Source organism: Epinephelus moara, chromosome 23, assembly GCF_006386435.1.
Source record: "Epinephelus moara isolate mb chromosome 23, YSFRI_EMoa_1.0, whole genome shotgun sequence".
Lineage (NCBI taxonomy): Eukaryota > Metazoa > Chordata > Actinopteri > Perciformes > Serranidae > Epinephelus > Epinephelus moara.
In genome coordinates this window covers 20007358-20025882 of record NC_065528.1, presented here as the reverse complement: position 1 = coordinate 20025882, position 18525 = coordinate 20007358, and the positions used below count along the sequence as shown (strand labels likewise).

The 18525-nt window shown below is 42.3% G+C and overlaps 1 protein-coding gene across 2 annotated transcripts in view; it reads left to right on the top strand.

Moving 5' to 3' along the window:
- The window catches only part of plxna4 (plexin A4), a 317597-nt gene that overhangs the window by 271468 nt on the left and 27604 nt on the right, over positions 1-18525 (top strand). For both annotated transcript variants that reach the window (XM_050036454.1, XM_050036453.1), the window contains exons 23-27: positions 5084-5150; positions 6993-7139; positions 8270-8429; positions 13855-13958; positions 18139-18238. In XM_050036454.1, coding sequence (XP_049892411.1) covers positions 5084-5150; positions 6993-7139; positions 8270-8429; positions 13855-13958; positions 18139-18238 — 578 coding nt within the window. The remainder of the gene's footprint in view (positions 1-5083; positions 5151-6992; positions 7140-8269; positions 8430-13854; positions 13959-18138; positions 18239-18525) is intronic.

The window sequence follows — 18525 nt, the reverse complement described above, 5'->3', positions numbered from 1 at the left end:
AGCTGACTGCTAGGGCGTGCAGACAAGTAGAGATCACTTTGATCACTTAGTTTAAAGTAATCAGCGTCACCAGAAGACAATGATGGCATTATATTTGTACGTTTCATAGGTATCATATTTCTTAAGCGATGTACTTGTGGTTATGTGTATATGAGCTTACTTTGCCATCAGGAGGTGGAGGGGATGGTGGGTGGCGTGACACCGAGGTGAGACAGCTGCTAAGCTGCAGACCAGTATTAGAGACCAACAAACAACAAAACAGGCTGTTGTTTAGTGAGTCATCGGCTCCCTTTCCAGCGGCGATTGTACCACCAAAACAGTTTTTTGTTTTTTTGCAAGACATTGGCGCTATTTCCAGCTGTGATTGTGGCACCAAAACTGGAAATTCTAAGCCAAAGCATGATGGTTTTGTGCCTAAACATAACCACACATGAACCACAGCATTGTTGAAAATTAAAGTTTTAATGTTTTTGCTGCCTATGGTTAGCAGAAATGTCTTATGCCAACATTTATGTGGGCGATTGGGTGACAATACCCACAAATCATTGATTAATGTCATGTCAGACTATGATTTAAAGTGAATTTAGGGTTAAATCCTCAAAGAAATAGTTGCTCTAAGTGCTGCAAAGACAAACTGTTCTTCAAGCAAAGTACCAAAAAAAACACACAGTCCTTTATCACACTTTCTCTCCCCCTCCCTCGTCATCAAGGGAGAGGGAGAAGGAAAACCTGGGGAAAATGCCATCGCATTCAGCCAGCACTGGAGGGGAGAGCACATGTTTACAACAAATGCACGCCCAGTTTGATTGCCCATTTGTCATACACACGATTGTGATGCGCACTGATCAGACTGTCTTCATCTCATTCTTCCTCCTTCGATGCGCTTGTTAGTCCTTCAGCATCCCAGCATGCATTTCAGATGTGATGAGGCAGTGTGAGCAAGCTACGCCACCCCATAGTGTGGGCTGACTGGCGTGTCCTTGGATAGCAGCTGAAAATAGCCCAGAAACACAGGCATAAGGCTGTGAAGATGAAGCTTAATCTTGTCTGGAGAGATAGCACCCCTACCTCTCTTCTTCTCTCCCTTTAATTTGTTCTGTCTGTTCTTTCTTCCCTTTCTTTCACCATGTTTGCTCATTCTGAGTGTTATTCTCCCTCGCTACCTGCCTCTGCTCACTCTCCACTGCTCTCTCCTCTATTTGTCTTCACTTCTGATGCTTGTGCCGCCTGTGTCACACCGTCACTATCTTTATCTCTCCCTTCCTCTCTTATACTCGCTCTTTCAATCTATATTCCCAGCTCTTCCTCCCCTCCTCTTCCCCCTCCCCTGTTTTCTTGATTGCTAAATCAATGCTTAAAGTGCGTGAGCAGGGTGTCTCTGGCACAGCATCTGAGCACGGCTACCCACTGCCTCCTCTTCCAAGAAATCTGTGTGTGTACGTGTGTGTGTGTGTGTGTGTGTGTGTGTGTGTGTGTGTGTGTGTCTTTTTCCTCTCCCTCCACACACAAACACACATCCTTCCATCTGTCCCATCTCAACCTGTGCTGAAGCACAACCACCAGGCAAGCTAACTAACGAGAGCCTTCCACAACCATCTGTCGCATTCCTTGCTGCATTCTCCTCCTGTAACTCCTCTCTTCCCTCCATTCCTCCCCACCACCACCATCCCTCTTCCCATCATGCAGAGCTGAACAGCCTTTCCATAGCCTTTTAGTTTTAGTTTGGCTGCACTTGATGTGTCAGAATACAAGTTTTGATATTGGTCAAAAGATGAAAGCCCAATATGTTCTTGCATTCTTGCTTGGACTCCAACGCGGATACACAATCATCACACAGGTTTAAAGCCCCCCCTGTTTCACCATAAGAAAATCTACCTTCATGTGTATGTACGCATTTACAAGTCGATGTCCACAGCTAGCCGTCTCTGTGATGACCAGTGTTCCTCACTGGGAGGCAGAGTGGAAAATGGAAATGATTACCGATCTCATGCTGCACTGCTTTAACCAGGGGACTCTCAGATGCAGTTACATGTACGGTTAACACAGCTGCCATTGCTCCTCTTTGACTAGAATAGAATAGAATAGAATATATCGTAATTATCCAGGGCAGTATTCTCACTTACTTCTGATTTTCCAGTTTGGCGGCTTAATGGGTTGTATAACTCACTCAGCCGTGTTGTTAACTGGAACTCAAACTGTAGCTATACTTTCAAAATGGTGTATCGATGACGTCACAGATTATAAACACACGTGACTGACAACAGTCAATAGTGCCCCAAACTAGCTAAAGAGAGGATTTGAGCTATCTGCCAGAATACTCCTCCCTTTCCCCCTCTTCCTGTCTGTTAAGAGTTGGGTCAAGGGCTTTTGGGGTTTGCCAATTATTTTGCTTGCCATCGACACAATCCCAGAGATTTCATTCTTAGATGTACAATTTAGGTGACCATGGCAGGCTGGATGGGGAAAGTTAAAATATCCTTAACCATAGATTTGTAGACTTGTTCTAAAATCTGCTGACTGACACCGAGGCCATTAGTTTACTAGAGTGTCACTAGAGTTGTTAGCATGTCTTGAAAATATGCTCAGTGTTTCCAAAGAAGATCCCCTGGGAGTCCAGAACTGCACTGAGGTATTTAAAGTTTTCCACACTTTAAGCATGTTGGCTTTCAAGTGAAACTGAAAATGGAGCCTTGACAGTAACTTTTCTGAATTCACTTGTTTACGAAAGGACGTAAAGATATGGTGAAAGGGCCTCTTTACTGTCTTAAAACAGTATGTAGTGTCGAAATGAGCAGTCAGTTAAATAAATAAATAAAGAATTTTGATGATTTTGATGATAGACTGTCGAAGGCATTTCTCAAAATAAGCATTTGAAGGTGCTACTTACTGGGGGAAAAAACAGTTGGCATTAATCTGCAAAGTATCTGCAAGTAATTGCATTGACGCATCAGTCTGAAGTGCAAACCAAAGAAATATCAGTGAAGGAGAGAGGCTGTTTGATTTGATTATATGGACAGAAGAGCACCTTTAATTTTGTTATGCTTTGTTGGTTATGTTTAACGCTCACATCAAAGACTCACAGTCGTCCAGGAAATAACAGTTTTCTAGAAAGTGCCCATTTCATACAGATACACAAATGCATGTTACTGGCAGCTACGGCCAACCAAAAATGTTAATGTGTGATGAAGCACGGATTCCCATCAACCCTACCTCGGTAATCAGGGGGAACTAAGCACTGCCAGGTCCCCTCTGCTCTAGATCATTCTCAATGCCCACTGCCCCTCTGACTGGCTGCCAAGTAGGCAAGCCTGACCATGCCAACACGCCACGGCACATTTCATTGCATTAACCCAAACATAGGTTGCGCTGTGTTTGTTAGCAGCTGAGTGGAGGTATGGGGAAGATTGTTTGAAACTTGTAATACCAAACGCTAACGTTAGATGTTGAAGCAGAGGCATTTTTATCCTTGTTCCCTATACGCTGTGCTGTGATCGAGAATGAGCATAAGCAAACCAGTGGGGCTGTGCCAAGACTTCTTATTACAGCAGGGCCGGCACCCGCTGCCAGAAGCATGCTCACACACACACACACACATAAACACACAATAAACACTAGTCAGCACACATGGTAATTTCTGAATACATACGCAGTGGGATTAATTTGTGCTTTTTGCACGGTAGTCTTAAAACAGCCGCACACTTGTCCACTTACACAGGCGCACAAAAACACAATATCTATTGGAAGTGAGTACGAAAAGGGAAGTTTAAATAGAAGAAAAGGGAAGGGCAGACTCAGCCAAGCCATTTCTTCTCATTCATTTCCCTTCCATTGCTCCCTCCCTCCTTCCTTCCCTGAGCACCTCCTCCTTTCTCCATGCTCCTTTCATCCCTTTGATAGATGGGCTACATTTGTAGAAATGGAGAGGATTTGGAAGTGTGTATGATTACAGGATCCAGAGTGGGGAAGCTAGAGGGAGGGAGGAAGACAGCAAGGACACATGAAAGAAAAGATGAAACGTGACCTTGTTGACCCTTGGATCTGTGGACGGAGGAAGGGCGGGAGGGGCGGCAATATAAAAGTGTGGGCACAGCGAGCGGCAGGAAGTTAATCCCCCCCAGGTGTTGTGCCAGTGTTGGTGGGGGTTGCCAGGCCGGCCCACTGGCACAGCGGACATTATATCCCCCCTCATGCCTCAATGCGGAGCTCCTTAAAGAGGCTGTCTGAATGGTGAAAGGTGGGAGGGCTGCAGGTGGCAGCTGAAACACGGGACAAAACCTACACACACAATGCACACTAATCCTGAAATATTGATGCCTATGGTAGTTGCTCGTTGAAAGCAGAGGGAGGGGTGTGTGGGTGTGTGTGTTTGAGGTGTTCTGACAGATTACCCACACACCCCTGCTGCTGGTCAAGGAGGTTGCTGTCAAAGGATATCCGATCCTCGCCTCTCCTCTTTCTCCCCTCGCCACCACCGCTGTTGTTATTATGTATGCAGATTAGTCATTCACACGGGATCAATCACACTGTTGGTCCAGGTCAACACAGACACACACACACACACACACACACACACACACACACACACACAGATGCAGACACACACCATTTTGCCACACCAGTGGAGCATGGATGCCAGGCAGAGAAAGAGAGGGAGATGTATTCATTCACTTTCTATTGTGCACGGATCGAGTGTTAGTCCAGTGAATAGGCAAGGGAGCGCTTGATAATGAGGCCAGTGTTATTACAGAGCCGCTCCAGCCCCTAACGACATCAATCCACTGGGATCAAATAAAGGCTTTTAATTGCTTTGCCTCATATTAAAATCCCCGCCGCCGTCGACGAGCTGCCCTTGGCGTGCCTGAGCATAAAAGCCAGCCGAAAGATTGTCTGAAAGGCCATCATATGTGCAAAGGCTCTCTCAATTCTTGTCTTTGCAATTATATTTGTGTAGCGAAAGCCTATTCATTAGTGGTGGTCATCATTTTTAGCAGAATATTTGATGACGCCGTTGAATATTTATGACGGTAATAAGAGCATGCGGGATCATATGTTCATTATGTGCTTTGTGTCTGTGTGTTTGCAGGACCGAGTCTGTGGCAGAGAAAATGCTGACCAACTGGTTCACGTTTCTCCTCTACAAGTTTCTGAAGGTAAGTCTTTAATATTTGTTTCAACTCTCAAGTAGTTTAGTTCTAGTCCTAACCAAGTTGTTTAAGTCACTGTCGCCACCTTTGCTGGCATTTGAGATGGGAGATTTGGGGTCCTCCATTAAAAAAAAAAATTGAGCATCACACACTTAATTTTCTGCATTCTGATGTTTTTTTTTATGTACCAATTTTTGCCTTTTCTGCATCAATTTATGGTGACAAAATGCTCTCATTTTGTCACCATAAAAGTTCACTGCTAATTCTGTGATTTTATTTAATCTATGACTTTCACTGATAGTTAATGGCTGTATTTTTTACTCTCAGATTTGTCAATTGCTTGGACACAGTAGCAGGTAATTGTAATAGACCTCTATTAGTCCTCCATGTCCTTTTGAGACTGTAAAACTGCCTCAAAAATACACAAAGAATAACCCCTCCATCACACAGCCAGTGGATCAAAGATATGATGCAGAACATTGAGCTGTAAAAAATCAGAAGCACCCTCAACGGCTCCATTAAGAGATTTTATAAAACCTTGGGCCCCATTCAGAAACTGTGTGAACAGTCTACCTGGCCTTGAGCTTTGAATACCTCATACCTCTATAGGTGGTCTGTCCTATTTATGCAGTAGAAGTTCTCACCCCCTTTGTTGCATCACAAACTGTAATTTATTTGGATTTTAGGAAATGGACCGACACAAAAAAGTGAAACAGAAATAAAAATGTTGTTGTTGTAAAAATGTCTAAAAAATAAATAAATAAAAAAAACAAGCTTTGCTATAAAGCCCATACTGAAGATTTGATGAGGCCAGTTACCTTCATAAGTCACGTAATTGGTTAAATTCAGTCCAGCTGTGTGCAGTCTAAGTGTCAGATGATCTCAGTATATACAGTATAGACACGTAATCTAAAAGGCCAATGGGTACCACAAAGCTAGCAGCACCACTAAGGACTAAGGAGCTCTCCAAATAGGTCAGGGCGCAAAGTCCCAGTAAGCTACTACAAAATGTAGTTAAACTATTAGTTTAATTACATATAGTTCACTACTCTCCAACACTGCTTGTGTTAATGCCTCAACTGATAAATGGAAAAATCCCTACGATGAAGTGTGAAAGAAATCTGCTAAGAAGTCTATTTCTTCTCTCTAAACGAGAGCAGATCTGTATTTTAGTTATAATTAGGTTAATGAATATAACTGTTGGTTTCATAGCATTTTCATTTTAATTTATTATTTATTAAAAGCCAGTGTTCTTCTAAAATTCGTTAGATGATTTGTCGTCCTTTGTCACCTAGCATGTAACGCTGATGTGGATGTGCCATGAAGGAGGAGTACCTTTGACTCCACACAGCATCAGCATTCACTAAAAGCAAAACTCCCCTCTCCTATCCACCCTTGAATGTCAAAAAACAATTCACTATCATCCTGTTTTTCTCCTCCATCTCTCCACTGGCCCCTTTACTGCAGCTGGGAGGAGAATAAAACAATGATAAATGGCCAATCTCTTCTGTTTGATAAACAACAGTGTTTTCAGGAGGGAAGACGGGGGTGGCTTTTTTCACTGTTTATCCATTAAATCTTTCCCCAACTGTGGCTTCATTTCAGCAGAGTTTATATATTGATAGGTGGTACAATTTTCTTTAATTTAGGAGAACAGAGGTCTTGCTCAGCAACTCTGGCGGTGAGGCAGCCTGAGACACATAACAAAAAGCAACTACAACATTTCAGATAGATATTTTCTCTGACATTCTTAAACTTTGTTGTCAGTGAGTCAAGTGTTGAAATGACTTCAAAGTTTTCTTCCTCCCTCCCAAACTTTTTATTTGTTCCTCTCTCTTCTCTTTGCAGGAGTGTGCCGGCGAACCCCTCTTCTCCCTCTTCTGTGCCATCAAGCAGCAGATGGAAAAAGGCCCCATTGACTCCATCACAGGAGAGGCACGCTACTCGCTCAGCGAGGACAAGCTCATCAGACAACAGATTGACTACAAGACGCTGGTAAGGGGTTCACCGGCCCGGGGGTCCAAGGGCTGAAAGGGGACACTTAATATGCTTTCAGGGACAAGAGGAGGGAAAAAGGGTGGTTATGGGTTGTCGGTCATGAGATAAGCAACGCGACATAAAGTTGTCGTTGTCACGCTTGACATGCAGGGGCCACAGGAGTGGCGACCTCACTTCCTGTTGAGAGTCGAGCTGTCAAGAGAAAGAGCAGGGCTTCAGGATGAGGAGGAAGGAAAGAGACTATGCATGTGTATATGTCTGCACAAGCAGAGAGACGCTGAAACTCTCTCCTTCTGGAACCTCTCGTTCCAGAGTCTGTCTGTTGTTGTCTTCGCTCCACTCTGACATGTTTGTTTGAGCGGGGGAAACTCAGACACTGTTTAGTGCTTACGTCTTCCTTTTCTAGTGTCACATCTGTTTGTACTCTACATTTTGAGAGTACAGATTTTCATACTCGATGTCTGTGGTGAACTGTGATAGGGGAAAAAACAAAAAACATCCTGGAAATTTGCCTCAGATTGGCTTTTTACAACGTAATCATCAGTACTCACCACCACCCCACTTCCCACAACATAGGCACATGTAGAAACCACACTTGAAGAGTGAAGATAACACGTTGACCCTCTCAGTTATGTGTATTTGTGCTCATCTTATAATTTCGGATAATTCCACCAACACCTGGAGACAGAGCTGATGAATATGCTAATAATATTATAATTAGCTGGTTTACTGCTCATCATTGAGGTAACACATTGCTGCCTCCCTTCAAGCTCTGAGGAAAAAGCCGTTTCCCTGGTGGATGATCTTTTCTTTTCCTGCAATTCTCTCAAAGACCCTTTGGCGAGCACAAAATTATTTCAGTTCCATCTGAGCACCAATCCACTGTGCAGTCAACATTATTAACATAAAACACACAAACCTCTTCTCTGCAAGCGATTAAACATGCATTAGATATAGCACAATTTATCCTTTGCACCAAATCAACTTGGAGAGATGCTTTTATCTTTTCTCAGATACCCAGAAAACATTTCCCACATGTGAAGTATAACAGAAGTTTTCTTTTAAAACAGCAGTCAGTACTTGGGATAGCGTCTCACTGGGCAGTCTTGTTTCTATTTCTCTTCCAGGTGGTGAACTGCATCCACCCAGAGAATGAGAAGAGCCCGGAGATCCAGGTGAAGGTGCTGAACTGTGATACCATAAGCCAGGTGAAGGAGAAGATCCTGGATGCCATCTACAAGAATGTCCCTCACTCCCACCGCCTAAAAGCCTCCGACATGGACCTGGGTACGAATCTTTGTCCTGTTATATATAAATAGTGTGGGAAAAGCATTTAAACAGCCATCTTTAGTCCTGTTTGTGCAGCACTAGTATTACCTGGGGACTCCGTGTTATTTCGAAATTACCCCCCAGGTAACTGCTTTGTGCGGCACATTCTCACAGGATAAGCAAAGTCTGTATTTTACTCAAATTTACTGACATTATCCTGCAGATATGATGTGCACAGTCATTTGTAACTCCACTCAACACAACACAGAAACACTAAACAGCACTATGAGCATTGATGTACAGTATTAACCTCCTTTTTTTTTCTTTTAAATTGTATTCTTCTGATTGATTCAAGCTTGTTTTTCTGGGGTCTCCATGCTGTGTAGCGAGATCAGCCTCCTGCACCCGAAATGCTGTCATAACTTTCATTTATAATTACCACCGCAGACTCTGGAAGAGAGGCAGAAACGAGGCTCAAAGAAAACAAAAACTTAAATACGATCCCAAATCACAGAGATGCCAAATCACTTGAGACTAATATTATCACACGATCTATGTGTTAAGCAAAATAAGGTACATAATTTGCAGTGGAATATATCTTGACAAATTACAGACATGGCAGATTTGCACGGGACAAAGATCACAGACAACCTCTGCAATCATTTGAAAAGACCAGAGGTCCCCAGGTAATACTAGTCTTTGCAAAAAGGGCTTTTGGTGCATTACAGAAACCTTCTGTTTACCATGCAGGAGAGTCTAATAACAAAAGTTACCTTCTATTTTGTCCTGTCACGACTGGTTGTTCATGTATTTATGTGTTTATCAAGAGATATGTCTAATTCTAGTTTCCACAATTGTAGTCTTGCTCTAGCACATCATTGTAGTTACCGTACATCTTGTCAAAACATTTCTAACCACGCAGTGCTTCCCATCTATATGCCTGGAGAAAAGCTGGCTGAACTTAGACACCCATTGATTTTTACAAAGGCTTCCCCACCCCTCCCAGCCCCTCTTAAAAAGTACAAGTCTTCTTAGATATAGAGAAGTAGCTTTCTTTCCAACCTCAGGAGACTTGACATCCTGGCTCTGTTGGCTCAGATGTCTGAGATTGGTCTCTCCCCTCCCCAAACTTCCCATCGATCGACTCTCATGTCGACTAGCGTCTGAGTCAGATGATTGATCAGCTAATCAATCGAGACACTCAGTGATCTCTTCCCAACAAAATCATTTTCCCAGTGTTCCTCCTCCCTTTCTTTCTGTCTTTCTTACTTTCTAAGGAGGAGGATACGACGTACAGGAAGGACTTGATTACATGAATGCAGGCGTTGGTTGCCATTTATGACCCCTGTGGGCATCTACAGTATGAAGTTGTTTTCCCCGAGTTGTGTAATTGTGTTTCTTTGGTATCTCAATTGCATCTAACTCAGGTCTAATATATTTGCAAATTACTTCAAGGTGCCTCTCATAAGGAAGGGTGCAATGATATACCTTTTCTGCCAGACACCCGGTGATCAGGGGGCTGGGTACACCTTGTGCGTGTGTGTTAACAGTACATGTGCACAGACACACAGCATAACAATGTTATCCACGATTGTTTGTCTGCTGATATCTACAGGCACTCTGCACCATGCACTGTGGTTTTTATAGTTTAATATTGCCAGATGGATTTTCTGGGCCCCTGTTGTGTGTTTGTAATAGCATATTTATAACCAACCCCGGATCGTAGATGGGGCTGAGTGCATACCGTGGGGAATCTGCCTGTGTGATAGCTAAGTGAAGAGATTGGTTTAGCCTTTTGACAACACCCCTGGATAAAATTGTTTTATGGCCCCCTTTGGGCAGGATGTGTTGTTCTATTATTGCTTTATTACGAAAGGGAATTGGAAATTGTCAGAGTTAGCCGGCCACTCGCTCTGTATGTGTGTGATTTCAAGTGTGAGAGAGAGGGGGAATGACTAAATACAAGCTCACAAGAGAACATGTGTACGCAGTAGGTATCCGACGTGCTGACACAGATTAGAAGAACGTTCTCCTCTAATCATAAGTACATAAACAGACATGAACATGATTGACGTTTTGTTTCACGCCTGTGGGTTTTCTTTTAATTTGCAAGTCATGCTGTTGTAATTAGCATTTGTCATAGGCCTTGTGTTATTTACGTTGACGATAATGCTTCAGTGAAACAGGTCCTTCCATTTGTTATTTTGACACTTAAATTTTTAAAGCCGTGTGATAATATAAAGGTTATATCAGTAACCCTTTTTACTAAGACATCACAGCTAAAAAGTCCCTCCTTTATTGCGCCTTTGCATTCTTACACAGAACTAAACAACGGTAGCATCAAGTCGCTCCAGTGGCTGATTTTAGACAGCATGTTAGCATCCTCGAAGCAAAAAGGCTTGATATATATGTGACATATAGCACAACAGCGTCACCCTTAAGTGTGGCATATAACATACACGTCAGCTTCCTGCACTGTATAGACAATAACAATGGCTTAACATGGCAATAACAATAATTTACCCACCCTGTAACATGGCAGCAGATCCTATCCTCTGCCTGGGCGGTAAGGAGTTTACGGACTTCAGTGTCTGCCCAATTTACAGACATTTTTCAGTCACTATTCTTCTTCTTTGAGTTAGCTGCCAACTGCTGCAAGCTGCTTTTAAATGTCCTAGCAGTGTAGCACACATAAGATGTCATCAAAACGTCACATCTGTCCCATCCATGGTCCTGTCGGTTGATCCTTTTCTACAGACGTTGTTCCAGCGAGACAACTCTGCTCCCCCATTCCACGATTGTACCTTTTATACAGAACGGCAAGGTGGAATAGCCGCATGAAATTCCCGGGCAGTGTAAAAGGTGCTAGTGGCTCTCATGATCTCTGATGTACACACACACCCATACACACACACACACACACACACACACACACGCGCACAGCTTGATTGCAATTGCTGATAAGAATAATGAGATTGTGGCAGGTCTGTCCTGGGACAGATTGGCCAGGAGTGTTGTTGTCCCAGATATTGTTTTTTTTTATTCCCCTGTGTTGCAATCCATAGTCCTCCATCGGGTTTTCAGAGAGGATGTGGCGTGAGAACAAAGACGCTCGTCCCCGTGTGTGTGTGTGTGTGTCTTTGTGTGCGTGTTACCAGTAGCAAATGTGTATCGTGCATCTCTGTGGAGTACAACAGTCACCTTCAGCCTTTCTTTTCACCATCAGCTTCCATACACTCCCCAAAGCCCTTATCTTTTTGGCTGTGTGTGACTCTAAACACAAGTCTGTACACACAAAATCACACACACACTCTTCCTACTGAGCAGCGACCACTGGATTTGGGAATTGAAGTAATCTCAGTTTGCTCTGGTTTCACACTAAGTTTATTCTTTTATTTATTCCTTTCTCTTTTTTCTCACTCCTTCATGTGTTTACTGAGCCTCGACTGGAGACGGGCGCTCATTTGCATCTTTATGGGAAGATGTACTGTATAGACAAAAACAACAGGAGAATCTTTATTTCCTGCAGATTTTTCAGATGCTAACACAATTCCGGTCGATCCTCCAAAGACAGGCCTCATCATGCACCGCAGTGATTGCTGCTTTGTTTTGCTGTTTGTGATCAGAATAGGAGATGACAGTGGCCGATGCAAGTGGGAAGCTCAGCAAGGAGCAGAGACACAATAACGTATTCACAAAGCCTGCGATGTCTGCAGAAAGAATAGAGGAATCATCTGCTTGTTTGTTTTTGAGATGGGTTTCCTTTTTCACTTATGATAATATTGCTGGGGCATTGTGAGATGCTTCTATCAAAGCTTTTGTTTCGTTTTGTGCTGAGCTTGCACAGATGTGGAAAGCCTGGTGTGTATGTAGCGTAGATGTAATTTGGTTGTAAGGTCATGTAAATCCTGTTGCTTAAATGAAAGACGCTGTCACGTGCATTGGAAGTTACTTGTTGAAAAGTATGGAAATGAGGTGATGTGCAGTCTGCAGCTTTTTACTTTCATTCCAGACAGTGTTGCTGTGGATATGAGTCTGGTGTGTTTCCACCAAAGCTCCCAGCAATAACAATAAGAGCAGCGAGGCAGGGGGCTTAGAGCAGTGGTCGGGGGTTTGAGAAGGAGAATGCAGGGACCAATAGCGTGTTCAGAGAGCAGAGCGTAAGGGCCGGTGCTGCAGATAGAAAAGGAAGTGCACAAGCCCTGGGCAAGCAGCTGTAATCACACCCATCGATCGCAGCAGCAAAAGAGATGGAAAGGAGTTAAAAGGGAGAGTTTGATTCTAAAAAGAATAGTTAATTTAACTCGCCTGTTGTTACTGTCTCTCACGTGTGCCATTTCTCCCTTGGTCTTACACCGCCTTTCATTTCTACTCCTACTTTAAAGATTTTGTGTTTTCACCTCTTTTTGATTTCATTCAGGCTTTTCATGACAACGTGGCGTGATTGTTCTGAAGAAAGCAAAGAAAGGCGTCAGTAGATGACGATGGAGATAGTGACAGCTAGTTTTGTGGCAGAGTGATTAGAAAAGAGAGATGGTTTCTTCTTTTTTTTCTAATGATTTTTCTGTTGTTGATGTGATTCATGTTTTCATAACAATTACATTCTAAGTATAGACATTTTTTTCAGCCCATGGGGAGAAATAGATTGCTACTGTATGTGGCACTGAGCGTTCAGAGACATTAAAAGTGTTTTCAGAGACATAGACATGAAAAAGGATTAAAATGTCTTGCCCCCCATTTAAAATTAAAACTCATTAGAAACAGCTAAGGACTTCAGAATATGTTAAAATTACTGTTTTGTTGTCGTCTATGTGATTTCTATTATTTTCTAGCAGGTCTGGTTGTGTCTTAAAGGAGAAGTCCGGTATTTTTTAGTTTATGATAAAACAGTGTGGCTCAGACCGAAATAGTGACGATTGCTCATTTTCTGAGAATTTGGCTTTCCCCTGCCTGGCTTAACACTGCTGCCTATGGCCATGTGTGAACCTGTCCTAAAACCACCCTGAATGTTCGTTTTCAAAGCCATGAGACTCACGTAGTGGTCAGTGGTGTTTGTTGATGTTCTGACATAAAAATCGTAGATATAACTGTAGTTAAAAAGGTGTTGGTGACATGATTACCTAACTGTAATGTGAATGCTTTTGATGTGTTTGAAATGTGCGTAATATGTGTTTGAATTTAACTTAAAAGTATTGCTTGTCTCTGCAAACATATCCATTCAATTTAGAATCAAATGCTCCTCTGTCTTAAATGTTGTTATGGTTAAAACCACAGCTAAGAAAATGCATAGTTTCTTGCACTAAAGGCATTTCAGCACTCTAAACATAGTTGCAAGATTTGGAATGTCTTATCTTCGCAAAACAAATGCATGGTAAACATAAATACTGTCAAAAGAGTAGTACTCAGTAAATATAAGTTGGTGTTATTCTGATCTTTTTCACAGAATGGCGTCAGGGTCGAGGACAGCGCATGATCCTGCAGGATGAAGACGTCACCACCAAGATCGAGGGTGACTGGAAGAGACTGAACATGCTGTACCATTACCAGGTACGCCTTTGACTTTATATTCTAAAATATGGACAAATGCAACCTGCATTAAACTAATGTCACAGCCCAAAATAAAAATAATATGCTTCCTTTGGGTCCAAGTTTGCCTATGGCGTGGAACACCTATAGACTTGTGTGCACGTTTTTTAAAGATAATTTGGAATCAGAATTGACAGATACTGTGTGTTTAACTTTGATATTTCAGTAAAATTTCAAAGTCCTTGAAGTTTGAGAAATACAAAGGATTTGTTAAGTTTCAGATCTCACGAAGAAAGGAGTAAAAGAAGAAAGATCACTATCTACAGAGACTTAGCATCCCCTGGAGCTTACAATGGATAGATTACATCTTTTAGTTGAAGGCATTCTTGAAGGAATTCACATCTACTCTTCCAAAATAAGATATGATTGTTTTCATCCCAGTTTCACAGCAGATATATACAAACATAATGCTGAAACACATCTCTGAAACATTAACAAAAACAACTGATACCATGCACAAAGGCCTGATATGTAAACAGGCTTAGTTATTTGAACATTTATTTCTTACCACCCATCATCCCTCTCTACAGTATATCTAGCTGTCTCTGATGCCCCCTCAGCTCCCTTCCACCTTTCCCTCTAAAGCTGTGTGACCTCATGATCTGCTCTAAGCTCCAAACTATTCAGTGGACGATTCAGTCAAAGTACTTTTCCAGCCATTTAGTTGTGCAAGTCCTCAGCTGACAGGGACACCCCTCACACACACACACACACGTACACACACATACCATGAGTCATCTGTCAGGTGAAAGGGAGTGAGGCAGGGCGAGGCAGGGAAGTGACCAACAGCAGTGATACTTGGAAGTAATCCCATATGTGTGGAGAGGGGGAAAGATAAAATCTGATGTGCCGGCCAAGTGTCGTCGTCTTTCTGAAATGGATTAGAGTTGGCATAGATTTCATGTACAGAATAGACACATCGGTGGTCACAGACAGACACAGGGTACTGTATGCACACACATGCACAGTTAACAGCCCAATGGAAAGGATCAGGGTTGGACAATATGAGGAAAATATGCATACATTTATTAAATATTGTGATAACATTACCACTTGCGATAATTAAACTGATAGTTAAGTGCACTCAGTCTTTGACTAAGACTTGCACAGTGCTTGTGCCACGTCATCTGTCTTGTAGCCAAAACATCGCCAAGCAGCTGACGTGCAGTATTTTTTTGGCACCACTTGCTGACATTCCGCTTTAGTCTGCAACTATCTTGTCACGCTTTCCTCCTTCATGACTCATTTCCACGTAGCTCTGTGTACGTATTCAAGTCAACTCGAGGTCCATTCATTCATATGAAAACCTCAGTGATATCCCACGTGTTTGCAAAACACCTCCTTCCATTTTTTTCTTTTCTTTTAAACTGTCCAGAATTTGCTTCAAGCACATTGAAAGCGTTTAACTTTTGCGGCAGATTTCGGACAGACTTTATACAACGTTTCACAGGAAGTTAGCATAAAAACAAATTAGCCAACAGATAGTTGAATGTAATAAAGCATCACTTATACATTTTTCCTCAGTGAAAACGGCATGTTTAGCAGTTCGATATATGGAGTCTATGCATAGTGAATCATTTGTATTTCACAAAACTGGCAGACCTTGCTCAGTTGTTACCATGAGTTATTGGTCCTGTTTCTGTGTCTGCACTGCTGCATGTGCATGTTCCACAAGACTAGGAGGTGGAAAATATTTAAAATTAACTTCCTGCCATTTCTATGGTGGTGTTTCTGTCCATGTGTAAAGAGATGCATTTCATTGTGTTGAACACAAGGGGCATATTTCTTATACTGTATGTAGATATAGACGACAAAAGGAAAATTGTGGAGATGAGGCATTAACCATGCAGATAGTACCACACTGTCCGCATTAAACTAAAAATCTTACGATGCCTAACGGTAAGGGCTCTGTCTGATTTGCCAGAGTTAACAGCACAGTGCATGTCAGATAAAATACCGTCTACAGTAAGAATTTAACTTGATACCTTATTACTGTATTCAAACAGATACCTTTTGCAATGTCTTTATCACACAAGTTGACAACGCAAAGACAATAAAAAAGCAATATATTGCATAGCAAAGTAAGCGACACATGCATTTAGTTATTTTAACAGGCAGTTACAAGAAGATTTGCACAAAATACAAAGACATTTACTTATTATACACAGAAAAGCTTTTATGCAGAATGTCAGACAAACTCATATCTGCAGGTGTTCTGAGTAACGCCTATCCATCCGGCCAGCCAAAATGAGACCGGATGGAAAAAAACAGGCCTGCTTTGTCAACATGGTGTTAATAATTTGAGCAGCTAAGCAAGCAGCCACTGTCCCCTCCAAGTGCAGTTTGCGTGGTGCCTAAATTAAATGTCAGCACCAGCAAGTGTCAACAGGCTTGGAGTATGAGGCGCGGGTGGAATGGATTAGGGAGCTGATTCGAATCCGAGATAAGATAATGAAGACAGAAGTTAATTCATTTTTTCAGGCCAGGGAATAAGGGCGCCTTATCCTTGACAGAAGCCAAAAAAAAAGGAAATACTCGCATCCACTTAAATTTTGTCAGGTGGCTACGCAAAGAGCGAGGGAGGGAGGGGATGCCAAAATCACAGTCAGACTGAAGTCAAGGGCAGCTGCAACTCAATACATAGCATTTCCACTCTTGTTTTTATAACTTTATTTTATTGAAATGTTAAATCTATAAGTAATTTAATTGAAGATCTTGTCGCTTTGCTAATCAAATCCATTATTCTGTCAAACCGGATGTGCTGCTGCATTTGGTCCTGGGATGCCCTGCAGACATCTTATCTACATATTTCTGGCCTCATTAGAAGCTAAAAAGACCAACCAGGCACACTCAATAAAATCATTTGTTCTCCTCTATTAAATGATTTGATTTGATGTGCCACTAGCCCAACTCACCCACTCAGTCTGCCTTCAGTTACGATGTGACAGTTTGCATCACAAACTTTGATTTTTTTTTGCTCAGGAAAACATCACATGGTAGCTACAAGCAAACATTTGGCATTTGCCATATCAGATCTTTCTGTCCCATAATGAGAGACATTTCTGTCCGTCTCCTCTCTTTGCAGGAAACTGCTCTCTGTCTTTATCCTCTCCTCCAAATGCTATTTCCCCAAATGCCACTCCTCCTTTTCATGTCCTATTGTGCTCTGCTCGTTTTATATCCATTCAACATATAAGAGCAGTGATCAGGGAGCATGCTTGAGGGTGTTGGAGAGTTGGGGGCTCCACACAAAGGAATAACAAGATCTGCCCTGTGGGGCCCCCTGCTTACAATAATATAAACATATTATGCATAAGGAGCAGATTGAGTGACTGGGTGACATAATGATACAATCTTAATAAGGTCCTGGCTGCCGCACACACACACAAACACACACGTATACGCACAATAGGCCCCTGGTCCTTATTCCCTGTCCCATACACCCACACTATGATAGAGATCACTTCAATTAACCCTGCCTTACCCTGCAGCACAAGTAGCCAGATTATGCAGAATAGTGGTATAGTGTGTGTGTGTGTGTGTGTGTGTGTGTGTGTGTGTGTGTGTGTGTGTGTGTGCACGGCTGGGACAGTGCACATCCCAGTTGTGTTAATTGAAACCCGTTTGGCTGACTAGGGGAAAAGGAGGGGCGCACAACTGGCTCATTCATTCATTTACACACACTTATTTACACATAGACGAACACAGACACACACACAGACACACAGACACACGCACACACACACTACTTGATTCTTCACACCTTCACACACACACACACACACACTCTTAAACTCACACACTACCCAACCCTAGAGGAAAGGTTTTATTATTGAATAGAGACTGTGGGATATCCCCTCTCACACAGGCCTGTACGATACTCTGCTAAACTCTCCCTCCCCCCTGTCAGTCATCATACGTACATGTGGGCTCAATAGAGCACATAACGGTAATAAGATATTCTCTGTTTATCCAAATGAAACCAGAATAGATGGAGGGAAATATAGAAAATGACACCAACTCAGTGATCTATGGGTTTTTTGATTGGTTGTGATAGAAATCTGCACAAATGAAAGAAACTCTGTAAATGGCTTTTGTTTTGAATAGTCATTTGAATAATACATGTGTGTCTGTTTTTCAGGTACCTGATAATGCGGTAATGGCCTTGGTTCCCAAGCAAGTTACAGCCTACAATTCAGTAAACAACTCCACTGTGTCTCGAACTTCTGCGAGTAAATATGGTAAGCCGACCTGTTTCTGTGCACCTACATGTGTCAGTAGAGTCTGTGTCAGAGAGCTGCTTTCCCAGCAGACCTAAAGGAATACTTCACCCCCATAAATGACCATTTATATATCAATTACTCACTACATGTTACGTTGAATTTGTTTTCTTGCATGCATCCCATGAATCAAGGATCCAGAAATGGAGAGAGTTCTCGAATTGTTATTGGAGTCCACATTTGACAACAGCAAAACTATAGATAAGCTATAGACATAGCAAAGATAAGTTTAACTTTCAGTTCAGTCC